Source organism: Anthonomus grandis, chromosome 2 (assembly GCF_022605725.1).
Source record: "Anthonomus grandis grandis chromosome 2, icAntGran1.3, whole genome shotgun sequence".
NCBI lineage: Eukaryota > Metazoa > Arthropoda > Insecta > Coleoptera > Curculionidae > Anthonomus > Anthonomus grandis.
Window position 1 is genome coordinate 21,564,369 of NC_065547.1, and position 25,646 is coordinate 21,590,014.

Consider the following 25,646-nt stretch of genomic DNA (forward strand, 5'->3'; position numbering starts at 1 on the left):
AAAACACAAATTATTAAATGGTTTACTCGGGTAATTCAGTCGCGGATATTGTCGGTAGATTTGCCTTGAATTTGCCTGAATAGCCAAACAAACCCGTGCCGGTGCGTTCTACGATCACGGCAATCGTTGCAAAATTTGATAGGGATGGCTGTGTGCAAGATTATAGTAAATGCCATTATAATGTCGAAGAGCCATCTATTTGACAGTCGGGGCCAGAAAGGGAACTTCGAGAAATTGCTGTTTGCAGTGTGGCTGAGGTTCACTTTCCTTGTAACAGGACCCTTTCATTTCTGCAGAATGTTTTAGTTTATCTATCAGAATACCAATTTTATTTCGCTTTGTGGCAAAAAATATGGAAAAATAATTGAGTTTTGATATGCTAGCTATCGTAATTTTTCTCTGGTTAAGTAGGCATCGGACTGCACTCTCCGGCTGGTAGGGAGCGACTAAACCAAAGCAAAGCACCAACGCCAAAAATGATAAAATGAACATCCTCTCTGCTGTCAGCTTTGTGGAGGAGAAGTTACGACTTTCCCTAGACGCGGCGCGATCCACCACTGATACTTCCATTTATTTAATACGGTATTGAATTGCCTATGACCGGTGCTTAACCAGCCAGACCTGTATACGCCATTATAGAGAAAGTAAAATAAGTAAAGCAGTTATTCACATGTATACCACATGGCATCACGTTTACGCCGTGAGTACAGCGCACCCTTTGCAGGCATTGGAACTATTGGAGAAATAAATATGGAAAATCGATATCGCAGGTAGTTGAAATACCGAATGAATCATGCCAAGAAAAACGCGCGATATTCGAATTCAGTATAAGGCGGGGATTTTAAATTTAAGGCGTGCAAGTACTACACATTCATGACCAATATATCTCGCAAATTATTAGAGAAAACGAAGAGATATTCAGCAAAAATCTGCGAGTTTTCAAACGTTTCTGAGCACATTAAAAAAATACAATTTTACTCTTATATTTCACCTTTTGAAAATATATAAATTTTTTATATTACTGCGCAAAGGGATATTGTATTATGATCCATGATAAACTTCAAAAAAAAAAAAGCAAAAACTAAGCTGTCAGCTGAATAAAATTTTTGGATTGTGGGAAAAAATCGATAAAAAATTTCGACTAATTTTAAAATATGTTCAGTTTAAAATCATCAGCTAAGGTTTTGTTCAAAGAGTAAAATGTGGTTTCAAATGCACAAATTGGTCTAAATTATAACCCTTTACATATCACATTATTATCCTAATATTACATTTTACTTGTTAGTAACTTGATTTCTAGCAAGTAAAATATAAAATAAGAGTGATTGTATTACAATTTAATATTAATAATTAAAATTTAGAAAGAACCAAAAACTAGATAAACAACATTGAGAGGTATGACAATCAATTACGACAATAATAATATCAGCTGTTAATATCAGGTCCCCGTGACGGTGACGCCGCCCTTTCTAGCCATCGGATCTACTTACCGTCTCTACTTATGTGTCAAAAAGAAGGTGTCCAAAAGTATCATTTGACGTCTCTATTATTTTACTTTCTCGATGTATATACTTCATCTAAGTGGCACATATATGAAGCTTATAAGGGAATCGTATGTCGGCCATCTTCTTGGCAAAATTGACAGACGTTGCGTCGTTGACATTGACTGATGAAACATCATTTCATTTGAGTTCGTTTTTAAATGTATGCTGTAAGCGAGGTTTATTTTAAGGATGCTATTTTAAATTCATTGCTTTTTTTTCTTAAAAGCGTTTTTTTAATTAATTTGTAGCAATTCCAAGTTTGCTAAGAAAATTTAATTTTATTTATTACGGTTATCTTTTTGTATTGTATACAGGGTGTCCCAGCAAAAACGAAACAGAGCTATTTACGGTATGAAAAAAATTTTTTTTTCAAAAATCTCGGACACGTCGATTTTATTTTTGAGGGGGACAACTTTTCCTTACCAAGGCACCCTCATACCAGCAACCCCCTTCGAGGGGGTGGAATCACCCCTAAAATCCTAAATGGAAAGAGGGGTCGTATGATACCTTATTTTAAAGGTCTTTTAATTCTGAATATAACTGCCAAATTTGAAGTGGCTAAAATTATTTCTCTGGATAAAACAGCTTGTCAAAATTGCGGAAACAGCGAAAATGAAAAAGGTATTATGGACTCTTTTTTGGATAATATTTTTAAAAGAACAAGGAAATCCTATTTTCGAAGGGGTCACTTATTAATTAAGAGGCCACCTAATACCTGGAATCCTTTACGAGGGGTTGAAAGCACCCCTTAAATCTTAAACAGAAAGAGGGATCGTGTTATACCTTATGTTGAAAGCGTTTTCACTTTAAATTTAAATGGTGACTTCCGAGTGACTGATGGATTTCTTCTGGATATGAAAGCCAAATAAAATTCTGGAAAAAATGCTTTAAATAAACCTTTATGCCTGAAACCTTTTCTTACAATTTTTTTTATTGGATCATTAAAACATGATTAAAAATTTATTAGTATTGTTAATATTATTGTTATTACACCTTATCAGCATATCATAAATAAAAACAAAATACCAAATAAAATGCAAACACAAGTATCTGAAGAATTTATTTAGCTTGCTAAATATCATTGGTACTTTTTTCATAAAGCAGCATTTATTTAAATAGTTTTAAATTATTACCCAGTCTTTTACGTGTTGAAATACTGTTAGCAATGGTTTATTCTACTGCAGAGAGGGTTGAGATGATAGAGTTTTTCTTTCGGCATAACAATTGTACCAATAGAACGGTACAAGAATTTAATGACCTTCATCCAGAAAAACGAGTCAACAGAAAATACGTTCTAGAAATAGTTGCTAAATTTAGGGAATCTGGCAGTGTCTTAAATAAAAAGCGTGAGGTTCAAAATGCTGTTGTTGTCAATGAAGCAATGCAAATAACTGTCCTAGGTCAATTTCATGCCGAGCCAGGAATAAGTGTCAGAAAATTGGCGACGAGTACAGGAGTAAGCAAAAGTAGTGTTCATAGGATACTTAAGCATAATAAATTCCATGCTTACAAAATTCATCTGGTGCAAGAACTGAATGAGGACGATTTTGACAGACGAGTGCAATTTTGTGAATCGCTTAGTGATATGATAACTGTTAATCCGCGTCTTATTTACAACATTTGCTTTTCAGATGAATGTACTTTTTTTCTTAATGGCAACGTAAATCGTCATAACTGCCGCTACTGGTCAAATGCAAATCCGGGCCAGTTTCGTGAAGTTCATACCCAGTTCCCTGAGAAGTTAAATGTTTGGGCGAGAATCTTGGGCGGTTCCATTGTTGGTCCGTTTTTTCTGCCCGGAAATTTGAATGGAGAAATGTACCGAGATCTCTTGGAAAATGCCGTATATCCAAGAATAGTAGTCCAACAAGACGGAGCGCCTCCACATTATGCTGCTGGTGTGAGGCAATAGGGTCAATTGGGGTAAATGTAAACTGGGGTAATTGTAGACAAATTTAAAATAAGAAACACAACAACATTTAGATTTCAAATTTGGCGTGAAGCTCACTATTCGAGTCGTGCCGACGTTGGGCGAACTCGGTTTCCCTCGAAATTTTACTCCTGTTTGTGCTCTTTTTGCATTAGTTGGCTGATCCAATTTGATGTGTTTGGTGGTTTTATGTTGAATTTCGGCACTGAAGTTTTCGAATGCAAATCATCGAGGTAAGTGAGATATTTTATTTGGACATTGTTTGTTATACTATTGTGTCTATTTTACGCCTAAATGTCTGTCGACAAATTTTATAATCACTAAAATAATTCAGTGTTTATATTTCCCCCTAATAAATTTGTTCTTGGGGGAAATGTATACACTCTTTTGGGGTAATTGTAGACATGATAAAATTAGTGTCTCGCCGATAATTTATGTAAAATGAGTAATTTCTTTGTCTTGTTGCAGTGTAAAGTTGCTTCGTACTTACGTACTCGTACGAAAAAAGAAGCACCTTCTTATACAACTGAAGATGTTGCGAATGCCTTTGCAGATGTCCAAAATAAAAATAAAACGTATTGTCAAGCAGAAACGTTCTATGGTGTTCCTAGTTCAGTTATTTACCAAAGGATAGGAGGAAGAAAGACTCCATTAAATGTGACAAAGGGTGGACGTTCCTAAGTTTTATCCTCAGATATCGAAAATGAAATAGTGAAATGTTTATTGGCACGTACTGCGATAGGTCTACCATGTGACAAAGCAGAACTTAGACAACTGGTTGGAGAGTATGTTAATGCAAAAGGTTGAAGAACACCATTTAAAAATGGAGTACCGGGAGAAGACTGGTACTACTCATTCATGAGAAGACATACAGATTCCGGTTTCTTAAGAGACACAGACAACTGCCTCTTAAGAAACCGGAACATTTGCAAAAACTGCGGAAGGATGCTAGAAAACCTGAGATCGTCTACAATTTTTTTGATGACCTGAAAAGAATCATTGATGAAAATAATTTAGATGATAAAGGAAGTTTTATTTTTAATGCTGAGGAGTCAGGTTTTAATAATGATCCCTATCGTATTAGGGCAATTGGAGAGAAAGGAAAGGCCCTGTGCCGGATATCAATTCAAGGGAGCTGGAGTTCAGGCTCGTTGGACTTCCAATAGCGCCTATCCAGGAACATATATATATATGTGGCCTCCACTAATGGATGGATGGAGGAGCCGCAATTTTTCCAGTGGTTTACGACAGGGTTTATACCTCACATTAAAGATTTACGAACTTCCCAAAACCTTCTAGATCAAGCAGCTCTACTGTTGTATGATGGTCACAGCAGTCATATGAGCGTCAGAATTATTGAAGAGGCAATGCACAACAATATTATTTTGATAAAGTTTCCAAGCCATCTTACGGATAAGCTTCAGCCTTTGGACAAGTGTGTCTTCGGACCCTTAAAGGTGAACTGGAATAAACAATTGGTGAAGTTTGTTAAGGACGAATGGGACGAGGGTGTGGACGGCTAACTAAGGAAAAATTTACCGAATTACTTGGCATTACTTGGCAAGAGTCTATGGTTTCTAGCAATATTATATCTGGATTTAAAAATACTGGCGTATACCCAGTTGATTAAAACAAATTCCCACAAAATGAATTTACACCAGAAGACTTGGCCAAATATGAAGCTGCCCTCAAAGCTCCGAAATCTGTAACATTCGGTGCTATTATTATCCAACCAGTATCCTCTAAATCAACTGTTGTTGCAATTTCTGAACCAAACCCACTTCTACCCACGGTCGATGATCAAATGCCTTCAACTTCATCATGTTGTAGTCAACATCATTCAGTGTCGTCAGCTGAAAGCCGACAGCAGCCTTCCACATCGTCAACTGACTACCAAAAATTATAAGTGGCATCTACCCATAGTCCACAACCATCGACGTCATCGTCTATCAGTAAATAGACAGAAATTACCAACATTTTTTTGCCACTCAGCCGCCGTGAAGATATTATTGAAGAGAAAAAACAAGTCATACCGAGATTAAAGCAACAAAGATATGGAGAGGTACTAACAACCAACCAAGTCTTGGAAATACTAAGAGAAGCAGAAGAGAAGAAGAAAAATAAAGGAAAAAAAAGGCTAATCCGAAAACGGACAACAAAAAGTTAAAGCCGAAATTGAAAAAAATGAGAAGTGAACCAGTTGTAGATTCGGAAAGTTCTGATAGAGAAATAAGTCTAGGTGATACTGATGATGAAATAGATTGGGCAGAACCGGAAAAACAAGATATAGAGCTTAAAACAGTCGAGAGTTCAGACTTGTCCACAGGGAAATTTATTCTTGTGCAGTTCAAAGGTAGAAAGAGAAAACTACTCTTCTTAAATATGTGTGTTTAATTGAAACTATGGATGAAAAATTAACGGAAATCAAAGTGACTGGTCTTAAATCCTGGCATGCATCAAAAATGCTTTTCTACATTGTTGAAACTGATGTCAGTTATATAACCTTGAATCAAATCATTGGTGTGCTTCCCGATCCTGGCATTCAAATGAAGGGAAAGAGAATACTATACAACTTTCCAGCAATAGTTCCTGTTTTTGAGCAAAACTATTTTTTTTATACCTATAATATTATTATAATTACAACTTAGAATAAATTTCTTTTATTAGCATTCTGAAAAATAGTTTAGTTTTAGTTAAAATAAACAGAACTGTTGGAAAATATTTACTTTTATCTCGATTTTTCATTTATATTGCAAGCAAAACCTTTAAGGTCACATTATTTTAAGGTAAATGTAAACACGACTTAAATCAAAAAATATTTTGCTACACAGCGACTTTATATAGTTCGTTTATATTAGTTATGTACACAATTATGCCACCCTATATATAATATTTGCTTATGTATATGCTTACTCAGTTATATTGTATTTCATGCTTTATTTGCATTATTTAGTTTATATAATCACTTGTAATATTAAGTTAAGGTAATCTTCGTTCTTGCTTAGAGTACACTGTATCGCGGCTTGTCAAAATAAAAGTTTTTTAAAACGTTATTAACGTGACAGAAAACATAACTGGCGCAGTCGGGTAGGATCAGGGCAGTTTTCGATTGAGATTTGCACGTCATCGAGACGATCAATCGTAAAAACGTGAGTTTTAACTCTTCGGTCCTGATACGAACGTGGAAGCTGAGATCAAACCTCATCAGAATCGCTCTGAGACGAGAGATCAGTGGAAACACCATTTGGCAGCACGACCACAGCACCTTAGCAACGCGGGGATTCATCTGATTGGAAAAAGGTAAGTGCCAATTTCCTTTCAAACCCTTTCCCTTACTTTGGATTGAGCGAGTGGAAAGTTAGTTTTAAGATTATTGTTATTTTTAAAATTTTTATTGAAACATATATTTGAAAAACTTATTTTGAATTTATCTTTATCAATTGAATATTATTGAAATTACCATTGAACTTTCTTTTGAGCAAATCCTATCGGAATATACTCTCTCTTTATCGTAAAGGAAGAAAGATTCAAATAATTTTGTAGTAAAATTAATTTTAGAATTAAGTTTATGTTATTTATTAATAACATTATTTTTATTTTTACTCTATGAGTGAACCAAACGTTGACGCATTAGCTGAAGAATTTTTCAGAACTCTCAAATTACAACAACAAAATTCGCATTTAGAAACAATCACTGAACAGTCCGAGTTAACTAATACAATGACTACTACACGATCAAATTCTATAAATTACACTCTTCTAAAAATGTATGTTGATACAATTCACCCTTACAATGGTGATTCTAATACTCTTAACAACTTCATTTCTGCCGCAGATTTTCTATTTGAAACATATGATAACCAAGAAGATCCTATTTTAAAAAATTACCTTATTAGAACTATTAGAATGAAATTAATTGACCCTGCACTAATATTAGTAGGTTGCCGTATGGAATTATTATCCTGGGCACATATTAGAACTGCTTTATTAGATTGTTTTGGCGATAAGCGTAGTATAGAATGCCTTGAACAAGATTTGTTTGTAGCTATCCCAAATAAGAATGAACAACCGTTAGATTTTGCAAAAAGACTACAAGTATTGCGTAGTGCTTTAGCTCAAAAAATTAATAGTTTTGATGATAATTTTATGACAGCTGAAACAAAACTTATTCATCTTAGACAATACGATACTATATGTTTAAGAACATTTATAAGAGGATTAAACAACCCCTTACAAAGTATTATCCGATTAAAAAACCCAGATTGCATAGAAACCGCAATGACAATGATATCAGAGGAAGAAAACTTCCATTATACACAAAATTTATACAAACCATTTATACCAATAAACCATAACAAACAACCAACATTAATACACAAACCACCAGCATATTCACAGAATAACTCGCAACACAAAAATCATAATAATAATATACAATATCCAAATCAAAATAATTTTAGAACCCCAAATAATAACTTTTATCAACAACATAACTATAGACAGAATTTTATTCCACCTAGTTATCAGAATTTCAGTCAAAATTCAAATTTCCCATGAGGTCCAGTTCCAATACAACCTAGGCCAATGCCTCAGAGACCTCTTCCAACCAATCGACAAGTTTTCGGTACCCCAAAGAATGTTTTCAAACCCACAGGTCGAACACCCCTTGATAAACCTGAGCCAATGTCAACCAAAACATCTTATACAATGCCAACAAATTCTAACATTCACCCCAATAATCATTTTAAGCCATCTGGCCCAAGAAATTTCATTTCGCAAGAACTTTTCCAAATGGAAAATAAAAATCTAGAAGAAAATGTCACAACCAATTACCACCCCAGTGAAGATAATGACGATTATTATGGAAATAATACTGAAAATCCTTATGAGTTAAATTCTTACCAAACAAATAGAAATGACCCCTATACATCAACAGATTACAACGATTTTGAATATGAACCAGAATATTCTTACGATGAGAATGCATTCCCTATTCCAGACCAACAAATAGAAAATGAAAATTTTCCTATTACCAACCCTTCGAAAACCCTAACATAACATACGAAGTAAATACACAAGTCACTAATAGCCTCCCTTATATCGAAATTCAAAACCCACCAATTAAACTGTTAATAGATACTGGCTATTATCCATCAATATTACGACCCTCCATAGCTGAAAAATATTTTCCTGACAAAATCTATCAATTTTCATCTATATTAAAAACCGGAGTTGGAGAAAAAGAAGTTCTCTACAAAGCCAATATTCCAGCTTTTGCAGAATTGCAAACAAACGATTCGATCGATTTTATACTCTATGATTTTCATAACTATTATGATGGTATTTTAGGCCTTCGAGAATTAACTAAATTTATGTTTAACATTGACCTATATCATAAAAGGCTGATAAAGTCAGACGGTATTACAACCTTGTCATTCAGATATCGCGAGCCTGACTCCACATTTAAAATCACGGTCAACGCCCACGAAATTCTAAGCACAAAGGTACCCGTGACAACACATGATACTATTGACATAATTATACCTGAAGGAACAATAAATGACTCTTTATACATACCAGAAACGCTCTGCACAGCAGAAAATGGTTTTGCACGTGTTGATATTCAGAATAACACAGATGAAAATATTACTGTTGAATTAATGAGTCCAATTGACTGTAAAATTTTACCAGATTATCATAAAGATAATTTCGAATTTTTTCATTTAGACAATTTAATTAATTCAAACCCAGAAATATCCCATAATAATTACACTACATCTAATAAGAATCTCGATATTACCCAATTTATAAGACATGACCATCTTAATAAAGAGGAAAAATCAAAAGTTTTTAAATTAATTAGAGAATTCTTAGACATTTTTCATAAAGAAACTGAAAAACTATCATTTACAAACAAAATCAAACACGAAATTAAAACACATGATGAAATCCCAATACACTCAAAATCATACAGATACCCTTTCATACACAAGGAAGAAGTCCAAAAGCAAATCAACAAAATGCTGAAAGATGGAATTATAAGACCCAGCCATGGAGTAGTCCAATATGGATAGTAAGTAAAAAACCTGACGCAAGTGGAAAACAAAAATGGCGAATTGTCAATGACTACAGAGGAGTCAACTCTAAAACAATTGATGACAGATACCCTCTGCCAAACATCAATGATATACTAGACAAACTAGGAAGGTGTACATACTTTTCCACAATTGATTTATCATCAGGATTCCACCAAATAGAAATGGCACCAAACTCTATTGAGAAAACAGCGTTCACAGTGGAAAATGGCCATTATGAATACGTAAGAATGCCATTCGGATTAAAAAACGCACCAGCCACCTTTCAGAGAATCATGGACAATGTACTGAAAGATATTCAAGGAAAAACCTGTTTAGTCTACATGGATGACATTATTGCCTTTTCAGCAAGCCTAGAAGAGCACATAAAAAACTTACACCATGTTTTCCAAAGATTACGAACAGCAAGATTGAAAATTCAACTTGATAAATCTGAATTCCTAAGAACAGAAGTTGAATTCCTGGGACATGTGATAACAAAAGACGGAGTTAAGCCAAACCCTAGAAAAATAGAAGCGATCCAGAAATTCCCGATCCCGAGAACACCAAAAGAAATAAAATCATTCCTAGGACTCTTAGGTTACTACAGACGCTTTATAAACGGATTTGCGAAATTAACAAAACCATTCACGAAATGCCTAAAGAAAGGAGCAGTAATAAAACACACCCCTGAATACATACAAGCCTTTGAAACATGTAAAAATTTGCTATGTAACGATCCTATACTACAATACCCAGACTTTAGAAAACCCTTCGTTTTAACCACAGATGCCTCAAATATAGCAATAGGAGCCATATTAAGTCAAGGAAAAATAGGACAAGATCTTCCAATTGCATATGCATCTAGAACGTTAAACCAAGCTGAATGTAATTATTCGACCATAGAAAAGGAACTTTTAGCCATAGTGTGGGCTACAAAACATTTCAGACCTTATCTATTTGGCAGAAAATTTATAATCGTCACAGACCATAAACCCCTGCAATACCTCTTCAACCTAAAAGAGCCAAACTCTAGATTGGTACGATGGAGACTAAAATTGGAAGAATTCGACTATGAAGTCCAATACAAAAAAGGAACCCAGAATACAAATGCTGATGCTCTATCCAGAATAGAGATTAACATGATAGAAAATGATTCTATACTTGGAAGCCCTGGAGACATCACTGAAGAAATTGATCAATACATTGCAAATGAAAACGCTACTTTAGATGATTTAGACCAATTACCAGATCTATTTAACCCTGCTTTAGATCTAGAACCAAAATCGAATAAAATCAAAATTCTTTCTGATATACAAATATTACCCCCTCGTGACCAACGTCCACAAAATGGAGATACAATTCACTCAGCAATAGATGACCCAATATTAAATATACCTATAACAGAAAATTGTTTAAATACTTACAATCATCAAGTTCTAATTACCCACAATACAAATAAACAATATTGTGCCTTTAAAACAAAACATTTTGAGAACAAAATTAGATATCACTTAACTTTGACTAGCAACTATGTAAACGAAATCGTATACTTTTTCCGAGAATATATCGATCCTAAAGTTGTACACTGCATGTATATTCAACAATCTGAAATTGACAATTTAGGAAATAAAATAGGAGTAATCTTATCCAAAACATTTAAACATAACTCTTACAAATTAGTAATCTCCAATACATTCTTAAACGATATAGTAAATGTAGAAATGCAAATGAATTTAATAAAAAACCATCACGAGAAAACTTGCCACCGAGGTATTAATGAATGTATGATGTCACTGAAAAAATTATATTACTGGCCCAATATGAAATTAGACCTCACACAGTATATAAACAATTGTGACATATGTCAACAAGCCAAGTATGACCGCCATCCTCCAAAAATAGAATTTTCATTAACACCTACACCTTGAGAACCTCTAGAATCCATCCACATGGACACTTTCCAAATTTCTAACGTAAAATTCCTAACAATAATAGATGTTTTTTCACGTTACGCCCAAGCTTACCCCTTAGAACCTAGTTGCAACGCAATTACAGTTCTAGATAATTTAGCAATTTTTATAAGTCATCATGGACTACCTCATCAGATTACCTGTGATAATGGCACAGAATTTAAAACTTCCCTATTAATTGATTTTTGTAAACTTCACAAAATAAAAATTCATTTCACTACTACCGGAAATTCAAATAGCAATAGTCCTATTGAAAGAGTCCATTCAACCTTAATTGATCACATTAGAGTTTTAAAACTTAAATTCCCAAATGCGACAATGAAACAACTAATGATTTATGCGATTACAGGTTACAACCTCTCTGTACATAGTGTTACTAAACAAAAACCCTTTGATGTCTTAAATGGACGTCCAAACGCTTTAGACCCTTTTGACCTTACAGATGAGATCATATTAAATAAATATGTTAACGACCGATTAAAAATTATCTATGACGAAATCTATAATCAATCTCTTAATACTAAATTACGTTTAAATGAAAAACAGAATAAAAATAGAGAAGCCCCTATAGATATCCCATCAGGATCAAAAATCTATGTAACAGATAAATCCGCTTCGAGAACTAAAGATAAAGCGCGTAAGAAAATAGAATACGTTCAAGAAGATATCGGTAATAAAATCATTACTAAAAACAAGAAAGTTATACATAAATCTATGATACAAAAACCTAAAAAACACTTTCTTTTCCCTAGAAATAATGAACCTCCTGACACTTCAGAAGAGCTTCGCAGTTCTCCTACAAGTATTATCGACAACAGTGATAGCGACTAATCCTATCATAACCCCAATCAAATCCCCTTTATTCCCATTTCACTTAGGAAATGCGAGAATTATTGAAAGTAAACATACTTTCCTCCATTATGTAGAAATTAAACCATTAGTTATAGAGCTTACTAAACTAGAAGATAATTTTAGAATTTTAATTGCTGCTTGTAATGAAACAAATATTATTAACGCTTTGCTTTTACATCATATTAACACATTAGATATGCTTAAACATGCTAGCTACTTTATTAATGAAATCAAAACTAAACTTAATAACATTAAACCACATAGCCGTGAAAAACGAGGCTTAGTAAATATATTAGGTAAAACGTCAAAATGGCTTTTTGGTACATTAGACTCCGATGATGGAGAAAGATATGACAAAGCAATCGAAGAATTACGCTATAGTCAAAATACATATAAAAAAGAAATAAATATGCAAATGTCATTAACAAAGGATTTAATTAACAGTTACAATAACACCATACATACTTTAAGTAAAAACCAGAACTCTTTAAAAAATCATGTTGACCTTTTCAAAAAGCAAATGAATAAAACAATTAATGATCTTTCTATATATTTAAAACTTCAAAATACTATAAGTCAATTAATTATAAATTGTCAGAGTTTTATTACTTTCCTAGACAATTTAGAGGATGCGATAATGTTTGCTAAACTCAATACCTTACATAGTACCGTAGTTTCAGCTATCCAATTAGAACAAATAATTTTGAATCTAACTACCCTTTATGGTGAGGAAAGACTAATATCATTTAGCGACTTAAATTATTATTATCAATTAACAGGACTTCAAGTAAGTTTTTCAAATGATAAAATAATTTTTGCTATTCATTTTCCTATATTTATAAAAGAAACCTTCGAACTTTTCCACTTGTTTGCTATTCCAACAAACCAAACCATTATAATTCCCAAACTTCCTTACCTTATAATTGGCACTGATCTACACCAATATCAAGAAGAGGCCTGCCCATTGATTGAAGACCTATACGTCTGTCAAAATGGCCTAGGACCCCAAGTGGATGACTGTACTACGTCTCTCATAAGAAAAGCAGAAAATCTAAACTGCAAGCTGCTTAAAGTTAACGTCACTACCCCTATTATCCATCCCATAAATCAGCAATATGTTCTAGCTATTCCTGCTAGCACCAAAATAAAAGCACAACAAACGTGCCAAAACAAGCAAATATTCTTTATTGATACACCTAGTTTAATAGAAATACCATATAAATGCGGTATAAGCTTACTAGGATCACAATTCTGGAATCAAGAGGATATCCTGAGATCCAACCCTTTTCATCTACCGGATGTAACATTTACTGACTTGGAAATGCAGCTGCCAGAGGAAACAATCCAACTAGATTCAATCGACTTCAACCACATCAGATCGTTAGCAGAACGCTCCAATATCTTGAAACCCCTTCCAGAGGAAGAAGAAAGAATTCACCCTGCAGCCTGGAGCTTTAGTATAACTCTTGGAACCATACTAGTCATATGCTGTATAGTCTTCGCTATCTACACACTTATCCAAAAGAAAAGGTCTACCGAAGAGGAACTAGAACTTCAAGACAAAGAAGAAGCTGAAGAAAAAGATGCTACCCCTGGTACCTCGAAAAACAACACACCATCCCTGTTGTTTTCGACTTAGGCGGGAGGAGTTATGTACACAATTATGCCACCCTATATATAATATTTGCTTATGTATATGCTTACTCAGTTATATTGTATTTCATGCTTTATTTGCATTATTTAGTCTATATAATCACTTGTAATATTAAGTTAAGGTAATCTTCGTTCTTGCTTAGAGTACACTGTATCGCGGCTTGTCAAAATAAAAGTTTTTTAAAACGTTATTAACGTGACAGAAAACATAACTTATTTGTCCCAGGTTTTTTTCTGGTAGAGTAAATGTGTCAAGAGATGCTTGTTTACAATTACCCCTAAAGAGTAGGGGTAAATGTAAACGGATAAGCATGCTGAATATATTTTTTTTTCTTAATGTGACTTGTAATTACAGAAAACCACTAGTAGTTATCAAAGAAGATACTACGAGCTATCTGACTGCTAATTTACATATATAAAATAACGCGTTATGTCCCCAAAAATCGTTTAGCAAGTCAAAACATTAAATATCGTCCACAATTACCCCAATTGACCCTATCTTGATGAGATATTTCCTGATCGTTGGATTGGAAGGAGAGGACCTTTTATGGAATGGCCAGCTAGGCCACCCGATTTAACCCCATTAGATTTTTTTTTGGGGGCATTTAAAAACAAAAGTTTACGCTACCCAACCAGACACTATAGAAGACTTACGCCAGAGAATTATAAATGAGTGTCAGATGATAACACATGAAGTTCTACAAAACGTCAGGCATCGTTTTGAGCAAAATCTGTATTCCTGCATGGAAGTAGGCGGGGCACAATTTGAACATTTAATAAATTGATGTAATTTAAATAAACTTGTTTTATTTAAAAGACACAAAAGGAAAAAGGTAGGTATTTCTTATCTCTCCACTTTTACTGGCAGTAAAGATTGTATTTCTTGCTATTTTTATATCCACAAGATATCCATCAGTCACTCAGAAGTCACCATTTAAATTCAGAGTAAAAAGGCCTTCAAAATAAGGAATGACACGACCCCTTTTTCTATTTAAGGTTTAAGGGATGCTTTTAACCCCTCGTAAAGGGTTCCAGGTATTAGGGTGGCCTCTTAATTAATAAGTGACCCCTTTGAAATTAGGACTTCTTTATTCTTTTAAAAATATTATCCAAAACAGAGTTCAAAATACCTTTTTCATTTTCGCTGTTTCTACAATTTTGACAAGCTGTCATATCCGGATAAAAAATTTTAGCCACTTCAAATTTGGCAGTTATATTCAAAATTAAAAAACCTTTAAAATAAGGTATCACACGACTCCTCTTTCTATTTAAGATTTTAGGGGTGATCCCACCCCCTCGAAGAGGGGTACTGGTATGAGGGTGCCTTGGTAAGGAAAAGTTGCCCCCCTCGAAAATAAAATCGACGTGTTCGAGATTTTTGTAAAAAAATTTTTTTTTCATACCAAAAATACCTCTGTTTCGTTTTCGCTGGGACACCCTGTATATCTTCTATCAAATTGAGTTCTTTCAATTAAAGTTTAAACTTTCAAGTATTTAATTTTTAACTTGATAATTTTTTTTTGACAACCAAAAAATAGATTAAAATTTTTCAGTAAATATGCATTCTGTATGAGTATGTATGATGAACAGTAATCAAAGATTTTTTCAATTTACTTCAGATTCCTTTACTGTGTAAGATTTCTGTTCTGAGCTGAGTTCACTGAGACGAGACAGGGCTAGAGTGTAAGAGAGCTGAGCACCCAGAATGAATCAGAGTGAATACTTTATTTTGTTATAACTTGGTTTTTTTTAATTTTATTTAAAGGTTATTTTTATCTTCTGTCTATCAACTAGGCAATATTTTTGTGTATTATAGTTCCAAGTATGTTGTATTCCTACAACTATAATATAACTAAGTGATATGCTATAAGTTGATTTCATTTTCAAAGAATTTATTTCGTATTGCAGATAGATCTATAATTTTTTTTAGATATTGTTCTGTTATAGAATTTCAAATTATTTTTTAAAATTTAATGAATTTTTCTTTAAGAAATAGAAAGAAGTATATATTAAAAAAAGATTATTTATTTAGGAGTGAAATTTGAGATTTGTAGATTTTTGTAGCAAGACTATTATAAATGTTTATAGAATATTTAATTTAGGTGTAGTTTTATTTAATGTATGTATTTTTTTGCTCTTTGTGTCTGGATCTGGCATATTTGGTTTTAAATGTTAATAATAGATTAAGTTTTCTTTTAACTTATGTAGGCTTAGTATATGAATGTTACTAATTATGTCGTTAGTATTATCCGAAATACAATACCTTAATTGTCTGCTAGTGGAACTATATACTTTATAAATTTTTTTTTTCGGGTCACAATATTGAAGATTATAATCTGCACTGCAGAAATTTGAATTTGGACCTTTATTTACAAATATAGTTTTGTATTTCATTTATAAATATTTTATGTATTAAAATTAATATATTATTATATTAATTTAATATCCTCTCACATTGTGTAAGTAAAATAGGGATATTGTTAACTTAATGTTTACGACTACTTAATATCTTTAGATGCATGATAAGAAAATAGCACAAAAAAGTTGAATTAAAAATCTTTTCTAATCTATTTAAGTTGGCGTAGTTCAGTGCTAACAAAATAGTTTTAAACATTCTTAAATTAATTTAGTTTATATGATGCCTGTTATAATAAATATTGTATATTATATATATAATTTTAAGTAACTGTTTTGTAGGAAAATTAAATAATAAATATAATAAAGAGAAACATGTTTTACTTTCATATGCAATTGGTACATTATGTAGTACGCTACTGTTAACTTATTATTGCAGTACATTAACTCATTTAGATATGTAAAAAAAAGCTGAAGGGTTTCTCTGGTCGTTTTTTCGAAACACCTAGTTAAAAAGTAACCTTTTTGATCAGACGTTTGCTTTAGATGTTGCGATTAAAGAATAAAATTATGAAATTTCTTATTAAATTAAATTTGATATTCGCACCTTAATTTGGCCACGCCTTTGTTCTATTTTGATTGGCCGAATAAGGCACATCAAACTTTCAGATTAGTTACAACAGTTTCCGTTGCCAAGCAAGAAGACGCTTGCAGATTTGTCAGAAGAATTTCTATAAGTTTGTATGCAATCACTTCTCTATAATTTCGCGTTTTGTGCTGTGAAGTGATTAAAGACGTTAATACCAAAAAGGGTTAGTGCACCACGTGAAACATGTGAATTCACTGGTGAAAAAATATGCAGGAAAAAAGTTCTTAGTGAGTAAAGCTTGCACACTTTGGATATGAAACGGATACAAATGATATTTTTTAGGGATTTTAGATATAGTGAAACTGCTTGCATTCAATATGTTGACAATTTTTCGATTACTTTTTTCAGGTGATAACGCTCAATTCGAGAACTGCTTCTTCTAGTTACACAATTTGTACTTTACGAGGGCTTCCGCAGTCATTTATTTCCTTAATGTACCGTTCTGAATACAAGTCACTTGTTTATTCCTGATCGACCATTTCGATTACTTTGACTTTTATTACGATTAATTGGTATTTGTTAAATATTCGATTTTCTCTTTGTTAAAAGAAAAATTTATTATTTACTAACAATATTTATATAGCAAACTAAAAGTATAATAAAATCAAAGCAAACAGATAAATGTTGACAAAAGAAAATTACTAATTAACTAAAAAAATTACTCAAAGAACTGAATATCATTCAATAGTATCTTCAAATAAATTATTTTTTAAATCTTGTTGCCAAATTCCCATTTTAGCCTCTCTTAGGCCCATTCCTGACAAATCTGTACATAACTCAGAAAGTACAGAATAATAAGAGTTGCTTAAACTTTTAGTGAATCCCGCACTTAAGTGCCTCAAATATTTTTTTAATTAACGGGGGTTAAAAGTAAACAATTGTGAAAAAAAAATTAGTTTAAATATTGAAAATATATTTTAGATATAAAAAATGTACGTTAGAATTTTTAATTGTATAATGAGCAAAAATATGCAATAACTATGCCTTGAGACCCACTATAAATAAATTGTCAAATCCATGTAAACATCTTGCAAAAAAAATTACAACACCTACACAACCCCAAGGTTTGTCACTCTTACTTCTACATATATTGCAATTTTTATCTTTTGTACAATTAATTTTATGATTTTCTAATGTGTTTAATATACTTACACGTAATTTTAAAAGAATTCTTGTTTGGTATCTTTTCCTTATGCTTGGGTCGGTCTCAAATGTAGGAGGTTTCTTCATCCGTCGTTTCGTGGAAACAATAGCTGCAGCTGCTGCAACCCCTACAGGTCCTGCAGTTGCCAGTTGAGCAGTAACTCCATCTGCCATGGCTTCCGCCATAAGGTCTGAATCGAAGTAGGTGTTTTCATATTCAGCAGATGAGGGACGTTCAGCGTCTGAATTCATAGTTTTAAAGAGATCCTCCTTATTACAATGGTTTAGTTTGCTCAGTCACGTAAACTAAAAAGATATTTGCAATATTTAATCGTTCAGAGTTGGATATCAAGAATTCCATAGTTATGTGAAATGCTAAACGTGATATGATACAACTTGCGTTGTACAAATATTAACTCTTCCTCTTCAATTCTTTGTACATAAAGAGTTGAAGATAGAAAAATATATTCTTTTTATATTCATATCTTAATATAAATATTAACTCTTTCTCTTTAATTCTTTGTACACAAAGAGTTGAATATAGAAAAATATATTCTTTTTTTATTAAAACCTCATTCTTCAGTTTGCAATCGTATTCATACTAAGATTTAATTAACCCTTACTATTAACTCCTTAGGTAGTAAGGATTGTTTCCCCAAAAGCCACAATTGTTAAACACTTTGAAATATAGGCAGACAGTTTGAATTTGGGTTCAAGCAAAAAACAGCTCTAAAGGTATCGATTCATTTTAGAATCGAAAATATATAAGTACTCTATTATGTGACTAAATTTGTGACTCACATATTTTCTTTTAGTACGATTGAAATTCTAAAATGTACGTGTTATATAAACACAAAGTGTGTGCTGGTAGAGATTTGTATAAACATTCATGCGGTGCAGATTGAGGATGTGTCTTTGGAAGGCCATTTAGATATTGGTGTTCCACAGGTATCAATACTTTATCCAGCCTGTTTAAAATCTTTGTCAATGATCTGCCACTTGGTATTAAAAATACAAAGTTTGTGCTATTTGTGAAGGTTACTGGGAATCAATTTAGTTGCCCATATCGAAGACGGTGTAGGACAGAGCTCCTTTGTTTACATTTTTCCAATAATTTACCATTAGAAGTTAGAAAACTTAATTAAATTAATTTAAACAAAATGTCAAAAACTTTTTAATTGTAAAGCATTCTATAGCGCCAAAGAATTTATTTTACCTACTAAAACTAGATATTCTGATATGATAAATGCTTTTTATGTACAGTGCTTTCATTTCAAAACCACCCTTAATAACCTCTTCGAAAAAACACGTCAATTTAGGTATACTGGGGAACTTTTAATTTTACATTTGACAAAGTTCTGTTAAGCACTTCTTCACCTCCAGCTGACCTTACTTTGATATATTAAATGAGAATCTCATCGTGTGACACATATTTGTAAGTATTATTAACATGTCTATTCAACAGTGCCAAAAAAAATTAAATCGTTTGACATACCAGCCAATAGTAACCAAAAATGTTTGGCAATAATGGATATTTAATCGACCTCAAACTTTTGTATATCAAATGGCTACTATCTAACTAAAGCAAAAAAAAACAAAATCGGTTGACGTATAAGTAAATAGTAAGCAAAAATCTTTGGTAATAAAAGACAACAATTTTATCTACTTAAACTTTGTTCGATCAAATGGTTGTCGCATAGTGTACATTATTTTAAATAACAAACAATTTTCCAATATAAGTTGAAGCGATTTACCATTAAAAATGGAGGGTAATAAACAGTTCATTGAGTTCAAATATTTTTATAATATGGAATATAACTAATGTTAAAAAAATTACTAATGCTGTTTTTAAATTCTTCCCAACATTTTTTAAACCGGCATAATTGGGCCCTGTTATGCAAAAAGCAACCAACCCACAATTTGAAAATAAACTAGATAATGTTACAAACTGATTCAAAATGATTTGAAAAGTGCGTCCCCACTTATACTCTGTTCACTAATCGGAATTCTCACATTTCGCATAAAGCAACCATTCCACTTGGATTATTGTGTGATTGGTGTTGTTGAATTTCTTTCTCAAGAATTAAGAATTTCCAACCAAGTGGGTTGGTTTTATTATGCTAAATAAAGTATTTTCAAATTACCCATATGGTTTAGCAACCAAGCGGATTGGTATACTTGTGCGGAATACGATACGACAACGTGCTCTGGATGCTTGTGAGACGACGTGGTCTGGTGCTTAAACTAGTGCTTATTTTTAATATGATTCACCTTATTCCATCTGATGCTTTGCAGTTCTATACTAATCTTAAGGGTAACACAAGAATCATTGAGGATGTAGATGGTTTTGACATAGAAGCTCTTGATTTTGAAATGGAAAGAGATGAAAATTTGTAAAATGCATCAATAACAAAATCCACGTGTTCTACTATCTATATAAGTTGATTTTGATTTTATTTTATTTTTAAATCCTTAAAAACAACAAAGTTTAAATTTATAAATAAAAATAAGTTGGAAATTTGACTGTTTTTTTGTAATTAGTCGATCAGCAAAAACAAACCCACCCATAATATATCTAATTTTTTTGGTAAAAAATTATATGATTATTTCGATGTTATAATATAAAACTTAGTTGTAATTTATATATTGAATACTGAATTAATAGTTATGGAATGATTTATCGAAAATTAATTAAGTGAAAAAAACATATAAAAGCTAATAACTCCTAATTAATTTTGTGTGACTTGGTTGCTTTTTGCATAACAGGGCCCAATTGTAAATACTGGGATAATGAAAATCGCACCTTCTTCAAGAGGATACACAGTATCCTGAAAAATTAATGTATCGACAGGAATTTATGATAACGAAAAAATGTTGGAAGAAAATTATTATTTATCTTCTCGGAAATCCAAAACATCATATATACAATAAGATATTACATATGTATACTTATATACCTGTGATATCTTAATTTATCAAATAGATATGAAAAAAAGACACGAAATGTAAATTTTGTTTATATTTCATTGCTTATGACACAAACATGATACAAACTGCTCAACGTTTTGGGCTCCTGCATCCATACAATAATAAATATTTTGTTCAAACCGGCCCCGCAAATTATGAAGCATTTCTGGTGCCTTCGTCAAATTTTACCAATATTGATTCTATCTGAGTTTAATAAACTTGCTTTTTAAGTAATCCTATAAAAAAACCTAAGGGAGATCTTGCGAGACGTTTTATTGGTCCTCTTTGACTAATGTTTCTGCCAGAATACGTCCGATTTTTTTTTTGAAAATTTTTGTCTCGAACAGCACAAATCTTAACTCTTCGACAATCTAATTATTAGTATTTTCTTACGTTTCTATCAAAGCGTCTTCTAATAATTGTAGATACAGTTATCCATTAAGATTTCCTTGCGTACAAAATGGACCAAAAGAACAATCGCTATAAATTCTAACCCAAACGTTTAATAAAAAATTAAATGTAGAGCGAACTCTGTTTAGCACAACCAATACAATTAGTAAAGAAATATCTGATATTAAAAAATCCACAGAGTTTATCTTCCAGTCCTTTGAGAACCAATAAAAGGATCGCGCAGCATTTACAGGCTTGTTAACAACCTACAGTAAAGAAAACAGTTCTTTAAAGTAATAAATAAAAAATAAGACGCTGATAAAATAGAACACTCAACGAAAAGAAAAACAGAACAATGTAATTATCTGACATAAAATTCCAAAACTCGGCACAGTTTCCCGATAAAGCTGTTTCAAGCCTACGAATTTAAAATCCCTGTAAATAAAGCAGTGTAATGCACTTAATGAAAAAGAAAACTCTCATAATTTAGTTTAATTAAGTAGCAAAAAAAAGACCTTGTTATTGAAAAAACACAAAGATACTGGAAAGATTGCCATAGAACCCAGTGGGCTACAGAGTGGACAACCTGAACGAAGATTTGACCATGAAGAATCAAAAGCTTTTCAAATATGCCCGTGATGCAAAAAGACAAAGAAGGATTAAAGTTGACTACCTTAGTTTAGTTTACACAAAAAAATCAACCTTTTATATCTATAACTTAAAACAAGGTGAATTGAAATGAACCTCCTAACTAAAAATAGCTACCTCTATATCAGTCAATGTACAAAGTTTCATCACAGAATCGCGGTTAAATGATGCTATTTTAGACCATGAGATCAATGACGTTCAAAGGTACCCAATCTTTAGATGTGAAAGGATTACTACTTGTTCAAAGAAGGATGACGCTGGTGGTGTCTTTGTAGCAGTAAAAAACAAATATAACCCATTACCACTAGATGACTTCAATAATGATGCCGAAGATGTTTAGGTTGGGTTCGGTTGATTTTCGACATTATTGTTCTTATTTAAGAAATACTCAATTTGAAGTATTTGCGAGTAGTGGTCAGAAGTTGGTTTGGAAAACTAATGACTTTTAGTAAATCTTTTATTTTAATTTAATAAAAAAATGATCTTTGCAAAACCTGTTGCTAGTGCTACTAGGATACTACTGTTAGCGCTACTAGGATACTACTGTTGCAGTAGTATCCTAGTAGCGCTATTAATAGTGAAAACATACTCATGCTCTAACAGGCAATTGGGATATTCATTTTGAATATCTTGGGATATTCATTTTGAATATCCGAAAGTGTCAATAAGTCTATATTTATGTTACTTGAGATTTGTATAGGGTGTTCAAATTTGGACACTTTTATAAGCTATCTCGGTTGCTATGAGAGATAGAGCCTTGCGGTTTTCGAATTACTGTAATACTTTGTTATGAAACGAAATATGCCATTGTCAAAAATTTGACAGCTCTCATTGAAGTTATTTAGAATTTTCAGATGTTTTATTTTTCCTTTTTTAAAAACATATAACACTATGGACTTATTTTTAAAAATAATTAAATAAGAGACAATTTTCGTAAAATAAGTACTTTTTATTTTAATTTTAATCGCAGGCCATGGTCATACGTCTCTATGGAAACAATGCCACATTTTTTTTTTAAAGGCTACGACAGGATGACAGATAATAAAAAACTATTAATTAAAAAAAAAACGTTATGTCCTGTAAACGTTATGTGCAGTGCAATTTGCATTTATTCAGATTTAGAACTGCAGTACAAAGAAATTACGAAAATTTTGAAAAATATGATATCCTAGTTTGCTACATAATATGTAATTAAAATTCCCCCCCCAGGTGGCAGTTAAAGTTTATGCGATAAAACTCATTACAAGAGATTATGTGAAAATTGTGTAAAAGAAAATGGAAAGAATATTGAACAATTTGTATGAAACATTTGGAAACAATTTTTAAAAAGAAAACGAATAATAAGTAAAATATAAAATATACAAAATTATTAATATATTTTTTTTAATTGACTGTTTCATAAGTGCGTGTCAGACTGCCATATCATTGTTAAAAACAATACACATAGTTTTCATAGAGAGGCATGACCATGACCTAGTATTAAAATTAAAATAATAGGTAATTATTTTAGGAAATTTGTCTTTGGATTTTTCTATCTAAAAATATAGAGTATTCCATTTAAAAATATAATAAGTTTATTTTTTATCTCAAAATCCAAAATTATTATAATAAATCGGATAACATGATCATGTTCTACGGAAAAGCCCCTATCAAAATCATTTTTTACTTTTTTTTTATGTTAAATAATAACACAGATACTAGAGGCGTCCCAAAATCAACAATTTTCAAAATCATTTTGTAGATTAAAAACTACGATAACTGTAAAATTATTGATAACGACACATTTCGTTTCATGAAAAGGAAGCACACTAATGCGAATACCGCATAGCTCTATCTTCTATACCTAACAACCGAGATAACCTTCAAAAATTTCCAAATTTGGACACCCTGTAGAGTTATCTGGTGGTTTGGTTGAAAAAAAAATAAGATAAAAATTTCTAATAGAAAGTTTTTCTTATATTTCTTGTGTTGGCTGCAGATACGCAATTAAGTGCATTTAATTTTTTTCCCAAAAACTAAGATACGAAAGAAACCGAGAGACAAAAAGCTGTATTTTTAATTGAAGGAAGACATGTTCTATATTACGGAAGACAAAATCTTGTGTATTCTTATCCTAAAAACTAAAAAAATTATCAATTCAAAGAAGATCCAGTACATATTTCTAAACTACAAATTTTTTAAGACACGTTATCAAAAAATAAAAAAAACTGACTTAAAAATAAGTAGGTTGCTGCCAAAAACAGAAGTTAGAGGAAGTAATTTAGAGAATAATAAAACAAAACAAAACGTATTACAAAATATGAAAATGATGTTAGACCAAAGGTCAAAGGGTATCGTTTAAAAAATTCACCAGGTCTATAGGCATTAGTCAATAAAAGTGATTTTTAACTATCTAAAAAAATCAATAAAGGTCGGTGACAAAGTGGTGGTAAGGATGCACTTATACTCAAAAATAGTCTTTTATGTACCGCGAAGGACGCTACTGGACTTGAAAAATTAATTCAACTAGGGCTAAAGCAACACAAATTTAAAACATTATATTTTACGAAAAATTCACTAAAATATGGATGGTATCTGCAAATAAATTCCCAAATTTGAAAAACAAATGAAGCTATTATACGCACTTGTTAACAGTATGACTCCCATCCTTGTAATGTCACAATCCCAGTACCCAAAGTAAAACGATTTTTTTAAAAGCTACATTTTCATTTCGTATCTTGTAAAAAATACGAAAGTGAAAATTAAAACTAAAGTTACTATTATATATTATACTATTATTATTATTATATTATTTAGCACGGCGTTACCTAATCAAACATGGCTACCATGTATATGTGCACGTATTATCCTAACATCGACACGCTATACATTATTAAGTATTTTTATGGTTTAATATAATATAGCAATAATTCCACACAATAACAGTTAATATACATACCAGTACATTAAATTCCAAATCAAAATAAACGTAATGTATAGTCAGGTAACAGAACCAATGCGCAGCAGGTTTCACGTTTCGCCAAACCAAACGACAATGTGATGCGGAGTCGTCGACAACTTCCGACCCAAGCAAGCCGCCAACCGGCCAAACCCACGTGCTGCGCAGTAGAGATGCGCACGATATATCGATGTTTACAAAAATCGCTTTTAAAAATATAAAATGCTATTTTTGTTGATTTCTTCGGATGTCTTTTCCCAAAAAAGAATTTCGGTAATACATAATTAAATTTTATCTTTAAGTTAAGAAAATGAAGATGTTTAAATAATCATACTGAATGCATTTTAAACATGTATTCTATCTAACATTTCCCAGCTGTTACGACTTGTGCCGATGTGATAGATTTATGGTGGATTTGTCTAGGGGTGGGAATGTGATGTTAGCTTTACATGTTCATTTAAAAACTTAAACTATCAGACTTTTCTTAACATCTAGTCTAATGGCCGGTCCTTACTTATGAACTTTTCTGC

General features: G+C 32.1%; 1 protein-coding gene across 3 annotated transcripts in view; it reads right to left on the reverse strand.

The window, feature by feature from the left end:
- The window catches only part of LOC126750324 (DNA-binding protein P3A2-like), a 68,915-nt gene extending 43,589 nt beyond the window's left edge, over positions 1–25,326 (reverse strand). Inside the window, exons 1-2 of one of the 3 annotated variants that reach the window (XM_050459897.1) lie at positions 25,117–25,326; positions 18,183–18,479 (exon numbers count right to left, since the gene is read on the reverse strand). In XM_050459897.1, coding sequence (XP_050315854.1) covers positions 18,183–18,425 — 243 coding nt within the window. In that variant the 5' untranslated portion in view covers positions 18,426–18,479; positions 25,117–25,326. The other 2 variants (XM_050459896.1, XM_050459895.1) reach the window with 2 other exon arrangements.
- Between the last annotated feature and the right edge of the window lie 320 nt (positions 25,327–25,646).